Genomic DNA, 22,461 nt, shown 5'->3' with positions numbered 1-22,461 from the left:
ATTAATGGTATCATTAATAAGAGCCTGTGTAGCTCAGTGGTTGTGGCGTTTGCACACCATGGCGCTTGACCGCATGAAGGAAGACTTTGTTTCGAATTTAGTCGTCGACTAGAGGAAATTTTTCTAAGCCTTTTTTCAACCGGTTCCCGAGTTAGTCGATCTCTGGCACGGGCAAGGAGGTTTTTTTCTCCCGGAAACTCGGGTTTTTCATCTCGTAAACTCAAGAAAATCAACCGTAGAACCCACATTATTTCAGACATTAAATACGAGTATTAGGGTTAGGGACCACGAGATGGCGGCACTTGTTGAGCCGTCTCTCTTCACTGCGTGCTGCTTAATTAGTGATAGCCTTGGGCCAGCTATCTCTGATTGGATACCAGTGGAGATTGAACTGCCCACTCAGTCTCCAAAAGTTAGACAGGGCTAAACGGCCTCGCCTACTCCCTATATACAGGAATAAAAAGGCATTAGCTGGTTTTTTTTTTTGATATAAATATAATTTTTAAATCATTTTTTGTATGAAAAAAAATTTCATTTCACCATTTTTTGTGATACCTCAATCTGTATTTCCCAATCTATCTTGTAAATGTCCTCTCACATTACTTCTGTAAAATATTGTATAGAAAGAATTTTGTATAAAATTCTTATATACCGATTTTACTTGGGAAAGGTGCAAGGCATTAGTGAATACATGGCTAAAGTGTTAAAATCACTAAATATTTGTGTGGCCTTTCGACCAATCAGAAAAATCTCTTCGTGCCTCACGTCTCCAAAGGACAAGCTCCCACATTTCAGCTTTCCAGATGTCTACCTGCTCTTGTGGGTTATTATATTTTGGACAAACAGGAAGATCTGCTCAGATCAGGTTAGAAAAACACAAATCGTATATTCAATACCTTGAACCTGAACAGTCTGGACTTGCAGAGCATGCCATCAACACTACACATAGAGTTCAGTGGAAAAAGACAAAAGTCATTCACAAAAGTTGGTTCCCAATGGAACAGCTTCACAACATTACTTTACTCCTCTAACCTAAACAGATTTGATGGTCTACGTCTTTCCCCCTTGTGGGAGATAGTACTCTATAAATCAGCAAATGTTCCCTAACTTGTAATTGTATACACACACACACACACATATATATATAATTTTTTTTTTTAAATAAATTTAGGAAATTTAACATTAGCTACTTAGGTGGCACTTTATGAATATAGCAGTTATTGTTTAATTAGCCTTTGTACTTATACTGATGATCCCTGTGATACTCAGGCAAAAATTCTATGAATAAAGAATATTTTACGTGAGTTAATTCCGTTATCGTTATTATAATAGTAAGTAGAAGGGATATGATTGAGACATATAAGTTGATGTGGGGTTATTACAAGATTAATGTGAAGGCAATTTTCATTGAGTAGAGAGAGAGACAGACAAGGGTACTACCACAGGCCATCCATGGAAACTGTATAAGGAGGATATGAGCAACAAAGTGAGGAGCAGGTTCTTTGCTTGGTAATGATAGGTGTGTATGTGGTATGCAGTGCCTGAAAGTGTGATGGTGAAACTGTGAATGAGTTTAAGGCACAGTTCAATGGTTTTTGCATGAGAGTGTGGACCACCCATGGATAAGTCTTTTGACTCTGTGAAGGTGTGATGTCTCATATATTCATCTTATGAAAGATAAAAGACTGGCATCTGTATTATCCACAGACTTTGCTTACCATCATACTTCATTCCAGTATCAAAGAGAAACCTGTTTTTGCTGTTGCTTATTTTTTTCTACTGATTTTCAGTTCATTTGTTTCGCCATTCAAGATTTGAGAATATAAATATATATCTGACTTGGAATCCAGTGGAATGATATAATGCTTCATTGAAATGGGTCAGTGAATAAAATGGGAAAACTTTAAAAAAATAATAATAATAATTAGCCATAAATAATATTTAATGAAAAGAAATTTAGAACATAGCCAACTTTTGTAATTATGGAATCTGTTGATGTTCAAATGAAGGAAAAGTTGGGAGTATGTGTATCAGGCCATATAGAATATTCAAGAGATTCTACCTAGTTGTGATTTATTATTATCTATATTTGTTATATGTTTTCATTATTAATTAGTTATTTGCACATTTCAGTTTCTGCTGCATGAATGGCTTCAGAAAAGTGAAACCTCAGTACCAGTTTGTTGTCCCCTGACAATACACACTGAACTCAGTTGGGACCTATCAACAGCAAGTCCTACATGTTATGTTAGATGTACCCGTGACAATCCTAATGTTGGAGGAATTTCTGCTGCACATCTTCGAAGAAGCAGTACCTTTTCAACACAAGGAGTAAAGCAGTTGTCTAGTCTAGGATCTGCAAAAAAGGTATTTTTAAATTTGTGTTTCCTGCTATTCTCTGATTACAGATATTCCCTAGTATGATACAGAGTCATGTACATGTAATTTCTTTTTTCTTCTTTTTTATTTTTTTTTTTTTCTGGTTAGCAGTAATGCTGTTCTTTCTTTAATTTTCTATTCATACAATTAGCCTTTTATGAAAATGATTCAAAGCTGTCATCTGGAGTTGGCAGCATTGAATCATCACCAGTTGTTACTTTAATCCCTGCTCTGAAAATTCTTCTAATTGCAGCTAACAAATTAGTACATGTCATTATCTACTCAGAGCTTCCTTTACTAAGCCATGTTGCTCCTTTGTTACTTATACCTTCTCTAACTCTTTGCATGCAGTCTTTTATTCTCAATTCTTTCATATCGTATATACTGATGGAATTTTAATGAGTTTTGTATATAGTTATTTTCTGTTCCTTTGGTTTCCTTTATTTTTCCTAGAGAAATATATAATTCAATTAATTAATTTACCATTTATTTATTTATTCTTATGGCAAAAGGAATGCAGAACAGCTACAGGTCAATGTCCAGTCTGAAAAGCTAATCCAAGGCCTCATCTGCCATGGATGTCCTTTAGGCTACCACTGTGAAATTGGTGCCTTGGGCTGTCGTTCACAATAAGCATGGTCTAACAGCTTCCATTTATGTAGTAGGTAGCCACACCTCCCCCGGTTAGTTCTGATCCTGTTGATTGATGACTAAATCTTCCTAGGAAGAGCAAAACCAGGCTGCAGAGCAGAGGGATCTTCTACCAGGAAGCCATTTGTTGGGAGATTGTTGGACCAGTATTCTCTCCACATGTCAGGTGTTGATGGCAGGGCAGCTGAAGAGAGTTCGTCCATGGACCAGAAAGGCTGTCTAGATTTTAGGCAAAGACTAGATGGATTTATGAGAGTCTGGTGCATCTAGGAGTGGGTTACTCATTGCTTTATTAAATTCTTTAATCAAGGCATGTCTTCTCCGTATGTTTGGTGGATCAATGTTAGATAAGACAGGCAGCCAGGAGAGAGGGGTGCTTCTCACTGTCCCACTAATTGTGTGCATGGTGGAGTTTAGCTGGGTGTCTATAATGAGTGTGTGTGTGTATTTCTTTCCCAGACAGGATCACAATATTCTGCTGCAGAGAATGCAAGGGCTAGTGCAGACGACCTTAGAACTTTTGCACCACAACCCCAGGTTTTTCCAGCAAACCTTGAAATGATATTATTTCTCATTTTAATTTTGTTGGACAGGTTGGTGAAGTACCTTTTATAGGTTAGGCTTCTGTCCAGGCTCACTCCAAGGTATTTTGGGTGAGGATCGGGTTCTACCATTTTCCCACAGAAAGAAAGGTTGAGGTGTCAGTTTGCCTCTGCATTGTGTGAAATACTGTGAACATAGTTTTTGTTGGATTTGGCTTCAAGTACCACTGCTTGAAGTACTCTTCCAGGATGTTCAGGTCTGTGCTCAAGGTTGATTCCAGGTTGGCAAAGGAGGTAGATTAATATAGGATTGCTAGGTCATCAGCGTACATATACTTGCTTGAGCTGGTATGTGGTGAGTCATACACTTAGATGTTAAAGAGTAAAGGAGATAACACAGAGCCTTGTGGGAGACTGTTGTGAAGGAATCTGGGCCTGCTCTTTTTTCTGCCAATATGGACCTGGATCTTTCTGTTGGAGAGAATGGATTCATATCATATTCAGACTCATATTAATATGTAAAGAAGCTAAGACTTCACATCACTTGCTATCCCATAATGCAGATCACATCTCCTCACAGACATGTATAATGCTATACATTATGGGAAGGGTCACTACCCAGTCTGGTTTCGACCTTTATTGAGGTCTCATCAGTGGGAGCCAGATCCAGAGTTAATAATAAGGTTGAAATAATGCACAAGTCATATTTTTTCATATATGAGTAGCCAAAAGGTGTTCCACCTTTTTATTAAAATATTAAAATACTCTTAGCTTCTTTATACGAGTTGCCCAAGTCCGGAAAATAGTTCAAGTGCAAACTTTGTTTGTTTATACTTGGAAAAGGATTAAACCAAGTGGGAAAATGTCCAACAACTTTCTCTAATCCAGAGTATTTTAATAATGTGTGACACCTTTTGGCTACTCGTGTATGGAAAAATATGACTTCTGCGTGACTTCAACTTTAGTATCAGCTCTAGGTCTGGCCCCCACTGATGAGACCTCAATAAAGGTCGAAACCAGTCTAGTGACTCTTCCCATAATGCATAGCATTATACTTGTCTGTGCAGAGATGTGTTTTGCATTATGGGATACTAAGGCAAGTGATATGAAGTCTTATCTTCTTTATACAAGTTGCCCCATTCCTGAAAAATAGTTCAGGTACAAACTTGTTTGCTCATATTGGATAAAGATTAAACCAAGTATATAATTTCTTGGTATCTTTAATTTATAGTATAACCAAGTGTTAAAACTTCCAACACCTTTATTGAGGTCTCTTCAGTGGGAAACAGACCCTTATGTGTCTAAAATAATCTGTGCTTTCCACTGTGAGGTCATGTTGGAGGTTTAATGGAGTATTGAGAGCACTAAGAGAGTATTAAAAACTATTAGTGCTTCCTTTTTTTATTTCATTTCAGTTACTGAGACATCTTCAGGAAGTAGAACTAACACTTATAACGCGCGCACATACACACACACACACACACACACACACACATGGAGGCAACACAATACTAAATGAAACTTGTAGATAGCACTCTAGAGTGCTATCTACAAGTTTCACACAGAGTCCTATCTAGGTGGTGAATCCTCTATGAGCATTTGTAGGATGCCTTGGATGTAAATTAGGACCTCTAACAATTAATGTTGCCTAATTTTACATTTTTATTGTAATGTAATTAAATTTTAATTGTTTCCCGATTAATGTTTCCCAATATTTTTTGTTCATTCATTCTTCGTAGAATTTCATTATGTCATAGTTGACCCTGTTTTACTGTGCTGCCCAATATATGCTTTTGATGGCACTATACAAAATATACATAACGTTATGACTGAAGCTATAAATTTGCTTGAAAACATAATACACGTAATACTTGAACATAATACACATTGGTGTATTATGTTTCTTGCTGTATTTTACCATCATATGATAAATAATAATAAATAAATTATGTCATAGAGTATATATTCTGTTTTAGAGTATGTTTTTTTTTAAGAAAAAAACTTTTCATATATTCCTATTTTTATTTTATTCCCTTATAGTCAATAAATTTCTGTGCTTTTTTAATCTACTTTAAGCTTTTTAATTCCTCCTTTAAATTATTATTCTTGTGAGTTTGTTTCCTCATGTAATTTATTCTCCTTTTATGTGCTCAGGTTATGAGTTTATATCTACAATGTTGTTCTACCAAAATTAAGTCCCAAAATTTTAAACTCAACAAATAAACAACACAATCTTCCCTAAGAAATGTCTAAAAACATCTTTCATGCTATCACTTTTTAATATATGCACCTCAGCAATCATTGAAAATACTCCTCTGTCCTTCCTAGATATCCTGTAACCACTACATTCTGTTCCAGTAATCCTCTTCTGTTAAGTTTGTGCTTCACTAATGCCAATTTTATTTGTTCCCAATACAATTATCAATGTCTTAAGACCTTCACTTCTTTCTTAGCTTGCTGATCCTTTAAGGTTCTTTGCTGCAGGTAACAAAACAACTTCTTCCATTCTTGTGCAACTTGAGCTCTTCAAGTTCAACCAAGATTCCCATCACAGTTAAGTCGAGCCTCAGTAGCTCAGTTGGTATAGACGAAGGAAGCCCTTTGGCTGGAAAGACCTGGGTTCGATTCCTGTCCATGATGTCAGGAACATTTATCTGGTCTAGCTTGATGAAAGGTGAGTTATCCAGTCTCATATGGAGGTAGTTTTTTTTTTTTCACCCAGAAATATATATATAGTGCCATCTGGAGGACAAAAAACCCAGAAACACAGGTTTTTTTGTCCTCCAGAACAGGCAAACTGGCCCTGTGAGCACACACACAGATTACTGTCAGGAATACTTAGAAACAGTCTTTCCCAGACATGCAGATAGGCTGTATCCTATCTTTTTCTTCTATCAACCAATTTCTGCAACTGACACACCCTCGAGTTATCCTCATCGGAAACATTCCAAAGACCACTCACCATCTTGTTCACTGACCTCAGAATCTTCTCCACTGCTTCCTCATCCTCCAAGAAACTAGGAGACCAGACCCGAGCACAGCAATCCAGATGTGGATGTATCAAGGCCTTATAAAGAGGAATAACAACTTCCTTATCTCTACTTGTTAATGCATTCTTCAATAGCCAAGTAATCTTATGGACTACCTCAGCAAAATGTCCTCTAAACTTTAACCTTCTGTCTACCACCACCCTTAAATCTCTAGCTTCATATATTTCCTGGAGTACAGATGTGATACACAGCTTGTAATCTATTTTTCCTAAAATGCATAACTTTATATTTCTCCACATTATTCTGATACCTGTTATCTTTTGCCCATACTAGCAGCCTATTTAAATCATCCTACAAGCTCTCCACATTGCCTTGATTAATTATTATTCTGCCTAATTTTGCATCATTAGTAAACAACTGAATTTCCTTTCAGGTTATTTCCGATATTATTTGTGTACAAATTGAATAGTAGTGGTCCCAGCACTGAATCTTGCAGCACACCAGTAGTCAACTGTTTTTGCCTTGATTCTGCCCCACTATATACCAATTTTTGATATCTGTCCAACAGCCACTCTCTTATTCACATAACCATTGTCATATCCTTCCCCATTAGTTCTTATTTGCATAACAGCATTCCATGTGGTATTCTGTCAAATGCCTTTTGCAAAATCCAACAGAATAATCATTTAGCCATTTCTTTACAACTCAGCTAACTTATTATAAAAAGTTAGTGAATTATTTAGGTATGACCTACCCTTCACAAAGCGATTTTGCCCCTCATACAGTATAATATTTTTATCTACCAATTCTTGCATTCTCTTTTTCACCAGTTTTTCCAGTACTTTTACCACCACGCCTGAGATACTGATTGGCCTATAATTTTCTAGGGCAGTCTTAGAACCTCTCTTAATGCAAGGGAATTATTTTGTCCTCTTTCTACCCCCTTGGAACCCTACCAGAGAGATTTAAATTCAAGAGCCTAGTCAAAGACATTCCCAATTCCCTTGCACATTCTTTCAAAACCCATTTTGATATCTCATCTAATCCTACAGCTGTATTTACATTGAGATTTTGCAATATGGTAAGAACCTCCAATTCATCCTCCTTGTTCCCACATAAGTGTCTGTTATATATGTTAAAGCAGTAACCTCACTTGGATGATATACTCTTGCAAATTGGTGGTCGCTCATTAACTCAACTATTTTATCTGCTTCTGTCACCTCATGATCATCATCATTCATTAAGGTTAATCTTCCATAGTCATTTTTCCTTTTACTTGCCATGTAACAAAAGAACTCTGTGGGATTTCCTTTGGCCTGCTATGCGAGATTATTTTCATAATCTGATTTTGCCTTCCTTGCCATGCTGGTCACTTTCTTGCCTGAGCCTTGTACTTCTCATTAGTTTGCTAGTCTCCTTTCTCCTTATATGCCCACCTCCCAGCATTTTCTTATTCTGCAGCTTGTGCTTAATGATATTACTCATCCATCTAACTTCTGTCTGATTAACCCTCCTTACCTTAGATATATTATTTAATATTGCATCCTCTAGATAACTGTTAACTATCTCCAATGCCCTACCAACATCCTTACTTGTAGTGTTTTTTGCCACAGCATGGATTTAAGTTTCCTTCTAAGCTTGTCATAATCACATGCCTTGTAGTTCAAAATATACCCCTTCTTAACAGAATATTCTTCATGTTTTACAAGACTGCATGTCACTTTTGCCAATTGGAGGCAATGTGGCCACCTTGGTTATGGATAGCTCTTCTGTTCCTATGTCCAACTCTAATAGTCTCCGATCCCTAGTCCCCTCCATCACATGCTGCCTCAAGTAATTATTATTACTATTATTACTATTATTACGGGCAACTCCAGGGAGTCATTAGACTCATCGAGGGAGGCCCCAAATCATATTCATCACAACTATTTGACATTCATACAGTACCTATCATACCTCGCCTTAAACTCATTCACTGTCACAGCATCCACCACAGACTCAGGGAGCGCATTCCACTCATTCACTACTCTAAAAGTAAAGAACCCAGCTCTAACACCTTTACTAACCACACTTTTGCCCAGTTTCCATGGATGTCCCCTAGTCCTCCCACAACCAGCCCTGTTCTCAAAAATATCTTCTGAATTAATTTTATAGAAACCCTTTAGTAATTTGAATGTCTCAATCATATCTCCCCTCCTCCGCCTATCAACCAATTTTTGCAACCCACAAATCCTCAACCTGTTCTCATACGGTTCATTCCACAGACCTGCTATCATCTTGGTCACTCGCCTCTGGATCCTCTCCACCTCCTCCCCATCAAGAAGAAACCTAGGTGACCAAATCTGAGCACAGTAGTCTAGATGGGGTCTTATCAAGGCTCGATACAGAGGAACAATAACTTGCTTGTCTCTGCTTGTCAACGTATTCTTCAGCAACCAAGTGATTTGATGAGCTGATTTGGCCACTTTTGCAATGTGTCCCCTAAATTTCAATTCCTTATCTACCAACACTCCTAAATCTCGTGCCTCATCAATTTCCTGGAGCACGGTTCCACCAATGCAGTAAACTGCCTCCAATCTTTTCACCCCAAAATGCATAACCTTACATTTTGCCACATTAAACTGACATCCATTCTCCTTAGCCCAGACCTCCAATCTATCCAAATTATCCTGCAAAAATTTGACGTCATCTGTATTCACTATTGCCCTACCCAACTTCGCATCATCCGCAAACAAATGAACTGTTCCTCTCAGATCCTTTCCTATATCATTTATGAACAAATTAAACAGCAGTGGTCCAAGAACAGATCCTTGTGGCACACCACTAGTCACAGGCCGTCTTGTGGACTCTACTCCTGAGTAAACCACTCTCTGATATCTCTCCGTCAACCACCCTCCTATCCATCTCACCAACCCTATGTCCATCCCCATATGCCCCAATTTACTGATTAGAATTCCATGTGGTATCCTGTCAAAGGCCTTGGCAAGGTCCAGTAGAATCACCGTAAACTGATTAACCCTCCTTACCTTAGATATATTATTTAATATTGCATCCTCTAGATAACTGTTAACTATCTCCAATGCCCTACCAACATCCTTACTTGTAGTGTTTTTTGCCACAGCATGGATTTAAGTTTATCTCTCAGTAGGTGTATGAATTCCATTTCCTTCCTGCCATGTGATCTTTCTTCCTGCCAGTCTATATCTCCATAGTTGAAGTCCTCTATAATAATCATCCAACCTGTACTCGTACTATTGGAAGTTTTTTCACTTGGTTATACTGTAAATTAAAGATACCAAGAAATTATATACTTGGTTTAATCCTTTATCCAAGTGTTAGCAAACAATGTTTGCACCTGAACTATTTTCAGGACTGGGAAATATTTATTGAAGCTAATGACTTCACATCATGTGCCTTAGTATCCCATAATGCAAAACACATATCCTTACGGCTATGCATATGCATTATGGGAAGGGTCACTACCCAGACCGATTTCAACCATTATTGAAGTCTCCAATAACTATCTCTAATCCAGAGTATTTTAATAATAAGTTCTGACACCTTTTGGTTACTCATATATGAAAAAAATATGACTTCTGCATTATTCAACCTTAGTATCACCTCAGGATCTGGCTCCCACTGACGAGACCTCGATAAAGGTTGAAATCAATCTGGGTAGTAACCCTTCCCATAATATATAGCATTATACATGTCCATAAGGAGATGTGCTTTGCTTTATGAGATACTAAGACAAGTGATGTGAAGTCATACCACCTTTACCACGAGTTGACCCAGTTCAGAAAATAGTTCTGGTGCAAACTTTGTTTGCTTACACTTGGATAAAGGATTAAACCAAGTATATAATTTCTTGGTATCTTTAACTCATTGTACTAATTTGGTGATGCATGTCTTCCAGATCATCCGTGGAACTCCATGGCCTATTGCAAGAACCAATTGTATATTTTGTCTTACTGACCTTAATCTCACACTAGATTGCTTCAAATGAACATCAACCCTGCTGCCTATCTCCTATTCTTTATGGCTGCAATTTATCTGCCATCATCAGCAGAACCCCCCCCCCCATCTTGTCCACTTTGAAAATGCTAAACTCCTTCACATTCTATCCCTGTAAGTACCTCATCTGCTGTTAGCCAAGTATCATTAATTATAATAATATTATTATTATTATTATTTTTTAATATTATTCAGACCTCCATGGAATCAAAAGACTCATCGTGGGAGGTCCTTCCTAAGAAACACAAAGTCTATCAAAGCTCATCAAGGGGATGTCCCCCCTAAGAAACACAAAATCTGTCATACCACTCCTTGAACTCATTGACCGTTCTCGCTCTCACCACTCCATCAGGCAATGCATTCCATGGTTCAACCACCCTCCTTGCAAAGAAACCACTCTAGCACTCCCCTGCCTCTCTCTCTCTCTCATTCTGTCTCTCCTACTGTTTCCATTCTCTCCTCCTCTAGCATTACCATACCTCTCTCTCATTCCGTCTCTCCTACTGTTTCCATTCTCTCCTCTTCTAGCACTTCCATACCTCTCTCTCCTGTTTCCATTTCCATATCCAATTCCATTCTCTCCTCTTTTATCATTCACAAATTTCTCTCCTCTCCTATCATTCCCAAAACTCTCTCTCTCCCCTACTCCGATTTACCTTGCATGTATCTCTTCCATTCTTCTAATCTCATCTTTCATACTTATCATACTTCTCCCAAGACATTCCACCTCCTCTTTCAGCTCCTCTATCTCCCTCTGCAGGTCAGTCATTCTAAATCGAAATTCACTCTCCCAAACCATCTAAACTTTCACAGTCACTCACGCCTTCTACACTATCAACTATTATTTTCTCATTCACATTTTTTTCTTCATTCTCTCCTATCACACTACTTGTCTTTCTGTATTCATTTCCCGTTCCTGGAGCAACAAGGTCAGTTATTGAGATATCTGCTGCACTTTAAACACACACGCACCCAATTCCCGAGATGCATGCATGCCGCAAATACTGCATGCCACAAACTCCCTTATTATATTGCTTATAATAGAGTGCCCAAATGGCGGAGGACTTGGCGACACGCCATTTGTGACTGCAGCTGAATCCACCATCGTTTCGTTACTGCCGAAGGACTACTAGTGTAATCGTTAATTATTCAAAATCAAAAATAAATAAACAATTACAAGCAAAACAAAACATTAAGTACACTAAATAAAATGAAATAAAACTAAATACAGTAATGAAAACTTAGCTTCGTCTTGTCTTCCACCGTTATGCATTTGCCCCGTCTTCTCGGTAAAAAAAATACACAATATCGCAACAGCACTAACTTCAAAAAACAACCACTATAGTACACTCAATTTAGCACTCAAAAACGTAAAAAAAAACGGACTATTCACCGATTAAAAACTCACTTTCTTCAGCACAGCTCAAATTCACTGCTACGGCGACACTAGCGCCACAACGTCAATATAATATAACTTTTAGTGAGGTTGCACTAACCAATGCCAAAAAAACTCCTCCCTCTTGTTCCTGATGCTTCTAGCATTAGTATATGGAAACTGGCATATCCCTTTAGGCCCACCCACCTTTTCTTCCTGAATTGACTACCTTATTCATTATTTCTTCCTTAGAGACTAGATTCAGCACTTGGCACTCACTCACCTCATGAGTGCGTTCACACAAACTCACCTGCTTCCACCCAAATTGCTTGATTTTCCTGAATTTGCTCTTCAGCATGTTCTGTGAACAAAGCTCTCTCTAGACACCTAACACCAGAACCATTTAGGTGTGGTTCATCTGCATGATACAAATCATTTTTCCATCAGAAACACACCACATATCCTGCATCACTCCTTCTGCAATACAAATTGATTCATTAGCTATCAACAAACTATGATAGTTCACCTCTATCATAGTTTGGCAGGAGACTTACAGTCTTCACCTTTTCATGCCTTCAGTTTTGACTCTTTTAACAACGCCTTTATATCCTCCCTCATAGAATTCTTTTCCCACCTCAGATCCTTTGTGCAAATCAAGACAATCAGTTCCTTCGCCTACCTTTTTGCATGTGGATGGCATGACTAATATTGTGAATTTTTGCAACAGAGAAACACAATTTTGCCACACTTTCAGAAAGTACTCCCCTGATCTTTGAGTATCCATACGTAATTTTCTCTTTAACTTGTTTTTCTCTTTTGTTCGCTCGGTCTTTATTACTACTTTGGACTGCTTGCTTGTTACTCTTCTCAGCCCTGCTAATCTTTTTTTGTTTCTGCAATTTTTCAATTTTGTGCTTTGTTCTTTGAAGGATAGCATTCAATTTCTTTATTAATGTCCATTTCATTCTCCTTTATTTCCATGACTGCACGTTAAACATTCATTTCGATATATTCCACCCTACCGTCGATATTGTCCACTCAACTAACATTTTCTGTATTCTAATCACTTAATAGTATTCTGAAGGAATGTGCCAGGGAGTTGACACCTGCCTTGACATATTTTTTTAATACGAGTCTTGCACTTGGTCAAGTTCCTAAGGAGTGGAAGGAGGGTGAGATTGTGCAGATTCGTTGGATCACCTCGTAAAGGAGGTGATCGAACTCAAGCATCAAGCTATAGGCCTATCTGTGTGTCAGGCATTGTGGTTAAATTGTTGGAGAAGCTTGTGAGAACTAGGATCCAGAGTTGGATTTACAACAATGGTATTATCTTTGATGGACAGCATGGATTTGCTAATGTTATAGTACCCTACTGCCGAATTGTTATCCATATTATGCAAACTCTACAACCTTATTCTCATATACTCATATCTCTTCACCTATTGTAGTAATATCGTGCACATTGCTACATATGCCTAGGTGTTAAATATTATCATGGGGAGCACTCATTAACTAAAAATCTCATTAACGTCTTACACTAGAGTACCATCTGCATTCGGTAAAGTTATTCTTCCAAATTCATTTTTATTTTACTAAAATTCTTAGGATTACTGGAGTTGCCCTTATCCATCATAGCCAAATTCTTTTCATACTGCGATTTTGCCTCCCCCATAATATATGTTACTTTTCTGGCCTTTGTTTTGTATATTTCATAATTTATATCAGTCTTATTGTCACGATATTCCTTTCACGTGATCTCCAAGCGATTGCTTGCTCAATAAGGTTACACATCCATTTTAGTCCAATTGTTCTTCATATTCTATGGATACGTTAAGATAACATATCCATAGTCTTTATTTGAAAACTTTTTCAAAGTTCTCATTCATTGCTGATATTTTTCTTCAGGTGGTATTTTCCTCAGTTAGTCATAATTCCTGTTTTGTAGTTCGGCCTGTTACCTGTCCTAATTTGAAAATCAATATAATTAGCTACTTCTCAGGAAAGTATTGTATGATCACTGTCACCAACTGGTGGTAAATTCATACCATAGGTCCCATTCTGACGTTTCGACCAAACTAACAGTTTTTGATGTCGAGTCCCTTCTTTCATATGCTGCATTGTCTCACAACAACTCCAGAAGTTCTCCATTCTTGGCATGAGATTTCCCTTCTACCCAATAAATCCTTGTATAATATACAGGGTTGGTCTGAAAAATTCTCAGAATAACAATGAAAAAATGAATTTATAATTTCAAAATTATTTTTATTTTTTCAACATAATCTCCCTTTAGACTAATACATTTATAGTGATTCTCCAGCTGCATTATCCCGTCCCTGAGTCGTTTTCAGTAAGATCTGCAAAATACCCCACTACAGTTGCAATCACCTCTTGATTCAAAGAAAAACACTGATCAGTGAGGAGGACTTTTAGTTATGGGAAGAGATAGAGGTCAGAGGGAGCCAAATCTGGGGAATAGGGTGAATGTTCCAGCAATTCATACTGCAGATCCCTTAATTTTCCCATTACCAAAACACCTTTGTGGGCAGGTGCATTGTCCTGATGAAAGATGATTTTTTCCTTCTACAAACCGAGTCTTTTCTCATGATTGTTTTCGTCTAGTCTGGTTAAAAGATCGGAATAATATTCTCCAGTTATTGTTTTACCCTTTTCGAGATGATTAATAAACAAAATGCCATTAGCATCCCAAAACACTGATGCTGTGGCCTTTCCAACTGAGGGAACAGACTTTGTCTTCTTAGGCGATGAACAACTGGCTTCTGTCCACTGTTTTGACTGCTGTTTAGATTCTGGAAAGTGGTGAATCCAATACTCATTTATTCAAAATTAGTAAAAATTTCTTCTTGTAAAAATGCTCCAAGCACTGTTGAGAGATTTTCATGCAAGTGCATTTTTGATCTGCTGTGAGCAAGTGCAGCACCCATCTTGTGCAAAGCTTTTTCATTTGCAATTCTTCATGCAAAATATATCCTACACATTCTCTTGAAATGCCTATAGTCTCAGCAATTTCATGCCTTTTGACTCGCCAGTCATCCAATACCATATCATGCACTTGATCAATGATTTCTGGTGTTGTTGCACTTTTTGGGCGTCTTTCACGTGGATCATCTTCAAGGCTAGTACGGCTACGTTTAAGCTCGGCAGCCCATATTGTCGAAAACGAAAGAGAAGAGTACCCATAAACTTTTATGAACTTCAAATGATTTTTTTTTTTTTTTGGCATTTAACCTTCTTTTACAAAGAATTTTATAACCTCACGATACTCAATTTTATCCATTTCAAGGGATACAGACAACACTTTTGCTTCAGACAGCTGTATGAAACAAAGTACTTGATAGAATGACTTGCAATCTCACATGGATGGTTATGACAGGTGTACCAACTTAGAAAAAAGAAAAAAAAATCTTGCCGATAGTGTTGCCATCTATGGTCGAGGTCGAGAACTTTTCAGACCACCTTAGTAAATCTCCCATAACGATCACTCGTTTAGTACCTCTCTAGACATTTTTGCGATGTATTTCTTCATCTTTTGGAAATGTATTGCCATTTCTTTAGCAACACCCTAGCACACATTTCATCCTGTTCGCCTCAACCTCACGCCATATAGTTTTTTACATACTGCTACAATGGATTTAATTACCATTATATATATATATATATATATAAATTCAAAAAAAAAAAAATATATATATATATATATATATTTGAAAAAGGCTTAGAAAAATATCCTCTAGTCGGCGACTAGATTCGAAACAAAGTCTCCCTTCATCCGGTCAAGCACCATGGTGTGCCAATGCCACATCCACTGAGCTACATAATCTGCTGGGTCCTGTTGGACAACTTTCTCTTTTTCCATTATAGATAACACCAAAAAAGGTCCAAAACCAAAGCGTAAATTTTTATTCCTAAAAATTTACCAGCAAAGGTTGGTCGATTGGTAGCTCCTCTGCTACTGATAGCTCTCAAAAAGTTAAGCAAGTTTGAGCACGGTTAGTAGTTGGAAGGTAAAATCGTTCGATGCTGTTGGCACACTCTCCCTCAATGAGTCTTTGGACTCCCTGGAGGTGTCAGATAATAATAATAATAAATATAGCATGTGGTTATTTGTTTCTTTCTCTCATTGTGAAATTTTGGTCACAATGCAGGAAGCATGATTAGTATATTGTGAATGATGGTTCTGTGCATCAAGAGATGAATATTGGAACTCCATTTAGATACCCATTAACAATAATATTCTTCTACACCCTGTTTTCCTATGGTCAGCAAGTAGTAAATAATGCCCATTTTATCTAGTCTGGCAATCTTAAAAATCGCATCTTAACATTGAAAGAAGTAATGCAAAATTGAACAATCTTTTTACTGCTCAAGACATTTTAAATCTAATAACAATGAACAGTTATAAAATCGCAGCTGAATATCGAAACTTTTACATAGAAAGAATGAATGAAGACAGATGGCCAAATATTGCCTGGAAATATAAACCAAAGGGACACTGATCAAGAGGAAGACTCAGGAGGAGATGGGCAGAAGACTTTTTAAACCCTTGAAAATGTTATAGGCAAACAATTGCCTAATACAGGAAGCCAAGAAGAAGAAGAAAGAAAGATCTTACATCACTTCCTTTAACTTTTTATGATATCCAGACATAATATTTCTTCTTGGGTTCAACTAAACATCAGCTTTCCCATTACAAACACATCGACCATAGCTTTCTGCAGCTGCCAAAAAAAAAGGGCACAGTGCTTTTCTTCTCAAGAGACTATTCTCAGCTGCTGAAATTGTAGAAATCCCAAATAGGTTCAACCATCGAATACTGCTCACATGAACAGTGTGAGCAATATTCATGGTTAAGCTGAACTGACCACTACCCTTCCTCTAGGTTCTTCCAAATCTCTAAGAACAAGAGCAGCTTATAATCAATACCCATTTACCATCCTGTTTCAAACATACTAAATCAACTTCTCTTTCTTCTCTGTTCTCTGGAAAAGCCTCCCTCACTGTGTCTTTTCCAAACATCATCAAATGTTTTAAAAAATTCAACAGATGTTCTTTCTTCTGTATCCTCTTTCCCATATGTTGCTATATGTGTTGTGCTGATGTGCTATATGTGTTGCAACCTACTGTATAAACTATATAAATTATATATATTATATATAGTTTATATATCTTCCTGCTTGTGAATTGGTATTTTACTTGGAAATTCCAATTGATAGAGAAGTTATGAATCTTGGTTAATCATTAAAAAAGAATCATGAGTGATTTAGCTATACTAGACATGTATTTAATTATTACTTGGAAAAAATATATCATCACTTTTTCCTAGCTTTATTAACTTCCATGTAATTTAAAACATGAGCTAATTTCTGTTTCTCTTTTAAATCTATAGATGTTTTCACCCTTTGATTCCATTAAATTCTTTCTCAGTGTTTATGCTTTCTATGTCTCTTATCATTCAGTAAAATATGTTTTCTTAAAATTCTAGCCTTGTTATTTCTTTATATTATTTTCTCCTCATAAGTTTTATTCCTATACTAGGGTTAAAGGATCCCTGTTACATAGTCATTCCAAGTAACTAATATGATCAGTTTTTAATTCCTCTTTTGATGATCATGATATTAAATTTGAAATGCCACTTCTCTTAGGTTTATGAACAATTTACTTTGAAAAGTTACCACAGATTAAACTAAGAGGTTTCTACCTCCTCTGATTATTTACTTGTTTCAATCGTTTTGGACCCATAAATAAAAAAAAAAGGACAGAATGAACGTTCCACGCCCTGTGAAATTGACTTGTGACACACTGGCAAGCACATCTAAACTAATAACAGCAATTAATAACAAGTTCAAGGACATGTGCCCCCAATCATGCATAGATGCTCGACCTAACTTTCACCTAGAGAGAACAAGAATGTAAACTTCAAAAACAACTTGAAGAAAAATGCCATCAACTACAAACAGGACTTCTGCAGTTGGATAGCTAGCTTTCTGTCTGGATGCACAATATATGTGATGGTAGATGGTTCCTTATTTTCTCACATTCAACTAATGCTGGGATTCCATGAGGTTCTATTCTCTCACCAACCCTCTTCCTTCTATATGTCAATAACAGTTGACCTCCAACCCAATAGACAGTTTTGCAGATGACAGCTCATTGCACTCCTCCCTCTCACTTAATAAACCTTACTCTACTCAACTCACCTCAATGTAAAGAACATCAACCGCCACTGTCCTCAGTTCTGATCTCCAAGTCATCTTCCAATTGGAGTTCAGATAACCTCGTCAATTTCAGTGATAATAAAATCCAATTCTGTCTTATTTCTCAAAAAAAAAAAAAAAAAAAAAGAAAGAAAAAAAAAACCATTTTCTCCCAGTATTATTTTTGACGACACTCAATTTTCCAGACAAGATGAGATTTTTCTCTTCTTGGAATCACCCTGACATGAAACCTCTCCTGGCATTAACACATCACAACTTTCATCCTCAGCTCTAAACAACTAGCATTTCTCTTTTGCTCAAGACATTACTGAACAAAACTTCATCTCTGAACAGCTGTTATACAAATCAAAAATCTGCCAATTGATTGAATACTGCTCTCACATTTAGAGTGGGGCCCCTAAGAGCTCTCTCAAAATGTTTGACTCAGTACAGAGGAGGACAGTTTGATTAATAACCCATCTCTAACCAACTCACTCCTCCCACTTTTGCAAAGGCATTTAGCTTCTGCAATATGTGTATTCTATAAATATTTCCATTGCAAATATTCATCTGAAATAGCATCAATAATTTCCCCACTCAGTACCCAAGTCCATTGGAACATCTGCAGCTGCCATCCAACATCCCTTCACAGTATACCTTGAAACCCATAGAACAAGTTTCTTTTCTTCCTTCATCCCTCTTCTGTGTATTGTGGAGCAGTATCCCCCCCCCCCTCCAATGTGTTTCCCAAGGAATACAATATACTTTTAAATCAAATGTAAACAAGTTTCTCCTTTCCCAACCTGCTACCTATACACAGTGATAATATACTATAGGTTGATTAACCAACCACTCATGTATGGACTCAACATAAAAAAAAAAATTGTATCAGGAATCTGATAACTTATTGGTCATCAGAATTCCTGATGACCATCAGTACATATATAAAATAGATGTTTTAGAAATAAGTGAGCTGGGATGGACAAGCCTTGCAAGAATGAGAACCGTAAATGGTTATCAAATATTGTGTTGAGGATCAGATGAAAGTCATGAAAAGGGGGGGGGTGCTTATATTTAGTGCAGAGATGAGAAAAAATCTTGATAAACTGAAAGGCCATAAGTGATTGGGTGTAATGGCTAGATTATACTCAAGATCTATTAAATTAACCATAATATAAGTTTATGCACCAACAAATAAGAAGAATCATGATGAGAAAAAGAATTTTTATAATAAGTTACTGAAATGTATAGAACAGTTCCCAAAGCATGACTAGTTATTATTATTATCCGAAGGTATTTAATACCTCTCTGCAAGGTATTTCATCTGAAATACCTTGGAGTGAACCTGGACAGAAGCCTAACCTATAAAAGGCACATCACAACCTGTCCAACAAAATTAAAACGAGAAATAATATCATCTCATGACTTCCTAGAACAACTTAGGGTTGTGCTGCTGATGTCTTAAGGTCATCTGCACTGGCATTCTCTGCAGCAGAATACTGTGCTCCTGTCTGGGAAAGAAATGCGCACACTAACATTATAGATACCCAGCTAAACTCTACCATGTGCATAATTAGTGGGACACTGTGAACCACGCCTCTTCCCTGGCTGTCTGTCCTATCTAACATTGCTCCTCCAAATGTATGGAGAAGACAAGCCTCGATTAAAGTATTTAATGAAGTAATGATCAACCCACTCCTGTTCCTGCACCAGACTATCATAAATCCACCTGGTCTTTCGCTAAAATCAAGAAACCCTTTCTCGTCCATGAACGAATTCTCTTCATCTACCATCAACACCTGACATGTGGAGAGAACACTGGTCCAAAAAATCTTCCAACAAATGGTTTCCTGGTTGAAGATCCCTGCACTCCGCAGCCTGGTTTTGCCCTTCCGAGGAAGATTTGGTCATCTACCAACAGGATCAGAACTAATCAAGACAGATGTGGCTATCTACTATGCAAATAGAGACTGTCAGACCACCCTTATTGTGACTGTTTGCCTGTGGCCCAGACGATCACTCATATTGTGAATGACTACCCAAGGTGTCAATTTCGTGGTGGTGACCTCCAGGACATCCACGAGGTGACAGATGAGCCCCTGGATTAGACATTGACCAGTAGCTGCTTTTTGCCATAAGAATAAATAAATAAATTATTATTATTATACCAGGAGCCCATCGAGTCACAGATTGATCTAGGAAGTCCCTTTTGTCATACACGCACACAGCTCATCATATCATGCCTTAAACACATTCAAATTCTTTACAGACGCCACACTCTCAAGCAATGCATTCCCATTCACAACTCCCCATGCAAAAAGCCTGCTTCTCGCTCCCCTGCTCACACTCTCCTTATATAGCTTCCACGGATGAACTCTTGTTTTTCCCCCCATCTACCATTTATGAAAAATCTCTTCAACATTAGTCCTATAACAACAATTGTGAACCTAACTCATCACCCCTGTTCCTCCTATCCACTAGACTCTGCAAATTGCATTGTCTCAACCTTTCTTTATATTCAGCATTCAGGAGATCAGAAATTATTTTAGTCGATTGTCTCTAGACATTCTCCACCATCTCTTCATTCTTTTGAAAACCAGCTAACCAAATCTGTGCATAGTAGTCCATATGTAGCCTAATCAGAAGAGTCTTATACAATGAAACCAGAATCTACATACTTCTGCAAGACAGTGTCTGCCTCAGCATTCCCAGAATTCGTTCTGTTTTCCTCACAATTTTGGCAGTATGCCCTATTAATTTCAAATCCTTATCAACCATCACCCTAAGATCTCTTATTTTCTCCAACTCCAACATATGTCCTCACTAAGAGTAAATGCCAGCCTGGTTGGCCAAGTGGTTGGTTAGCGTGTCTGCTTTCCTGCTGAAAGACTGCAGGTATAGAGTATACTTTGCAGTTTTTCTCATGGACTTCATTTCAGCTGTTATTAATCTTTGTTTGTCTTTTTGTGTTATTGTCCAGATTTCACTTCCATGCAATAGGACTAGTAGGGCTAATGTATTGTATACTTGTAGTCTGGTTTGTTTTTGAACTAGGGTTAGGTTTGAATATAGAGTTAAATGCATCTGTTATTTTTAAATATTTCACAGTTTTTCAGTTTATATCTTTTTCAATTTCATATGTGATCATACATCCTAGGTAGTTAAATGAATTCACCTGTTCTAAAATCTTGTTATTTATTACTATTTTTAGAATTTGTATTTATTATTTGATCACCAGCAAAAAGGAAGTCCTCACCGCAACCATATGCCCTGGGAAAGAGTGTCCTAGGTGTGATTCCCATCAACGATGTGAGGATCTTCCTCAGCCATGGCCAAGTTAGCCAGTCTTGGGCGTGGACAACAGGGTTTTCCCCCCAGTTTATCTGGGGTTTTTCATCTGGCAAGCAGGAAAACTGGCCCCATGTACACACACACACACACACACACACACACACACACACACACACACACACACACACACACGGATACAGTCATGATCTTCAGGAGCTTAAGGATCTTCCTCAGCCATGGCCAAGTTAGCCAGTCTTGGGCTTGGACAGCAGGGTTTTCCCCCCCAGTTTATCTGGGGTTTTTCATCCAGCAAGCAGGAAAACTGGCCCCGTGTACACACACACATACAGATACAGTCAGGAATATTTAAGAAAATTCCTCCAGCCATAGGTCTGAATTTTCAGCTATGGGGAGCCTGAGCCTGGATAAAAATAGGGGGGATTGAGGTGGTGCCGTACCTTCCACAAAAGGGGCTCATGGCCGTTGAATCACCATATGAAATGAAAAAAAAAAGCAAAAAGGAGAGTGTTTAAGTCTACAGGAGATCAGGTTTAATACCTTGATCGAAATTTTTATTCCATTTTATTATTACTTCATTTAGATAAATATTAAAAAGAGTTGTTGAATGGGGACATCCCTGTCGGACTACTTGGTTTATGATAGTTCTTTCTCAGATATGATAGTGCATAATTTAATGTTGGAAGTTTTTTTTTTTTTTTTAGTCTTTAGTCTTATAGTCTAACCAAGTAGGGGAAAAAAAAACTTCCGACATCTTTCTCTTATCCAGAGTAATTTAATAATAAGGTGAGACACCTTTTGGCAACTCGTATAGGTAAATATGACTTCTCCATTACTTCCACCTTAGTATCACCACCTCTTGGGTCTGGCTCTCACTGACGAGACCTCAATATAGGTCGAAACCGGTCTGGGTAGTGGCCCTTCCCTTAATGCATAGCATTATACATGTCTGCATGGAGATGTGCTTTACATTATGGGAGATACTAAGA

The 22,461-nt window shown here is 37.6% G+C and overlaps 1 protein-coding gene across 8 annotated transcripts in view; it reads left to right on the top strand.

Annotated features, from left to right (window-relative positions):
* The window catches only part of LOC150109749 (histone reader KMT2E-like), a 902,496-nt gene that overhangs the window by 672,312 nt on the left and 207,723 nt on the right, over window positions 1–22,461 (top strand). For all 8 annotated transcript variants that reach the window (XM_090407149.1, XM_090406915.1, XM_090406833.1 and 5 more), the window contains one exon: window positions 2,134–2,367. In XM_090407149.1, coding sequence (XP_090263275.1) covers window positions 2,134–2,367 — 234 coding nt within the window. The remainder of the gene's footprint in view (window positions 1–2,133; window positions 2,368–22,461) is intronic.

The sequence above is a fragment of the Typopeltis vanoorti genome, chromosome 1 (assembly GCF_054136105.1).
Source record: "Typopeltis vanoorti isolate ZY-2024b chromosome 1, IOZ_Tvanoo_1.0, whole genome shotgun sequence".
Lineage (NCBI taxonomy): Eukaryota > Metazoa > Arthropoda > Arachnida > Uropygi > Thelyphonidae > Typopeltis > Typopeltis vanoorti.
The sequence above is the reverse complement of the archived record's forward strand: the minus strand, read 5'-3'. Positions and strand labels throughout refer to the sequence as shown.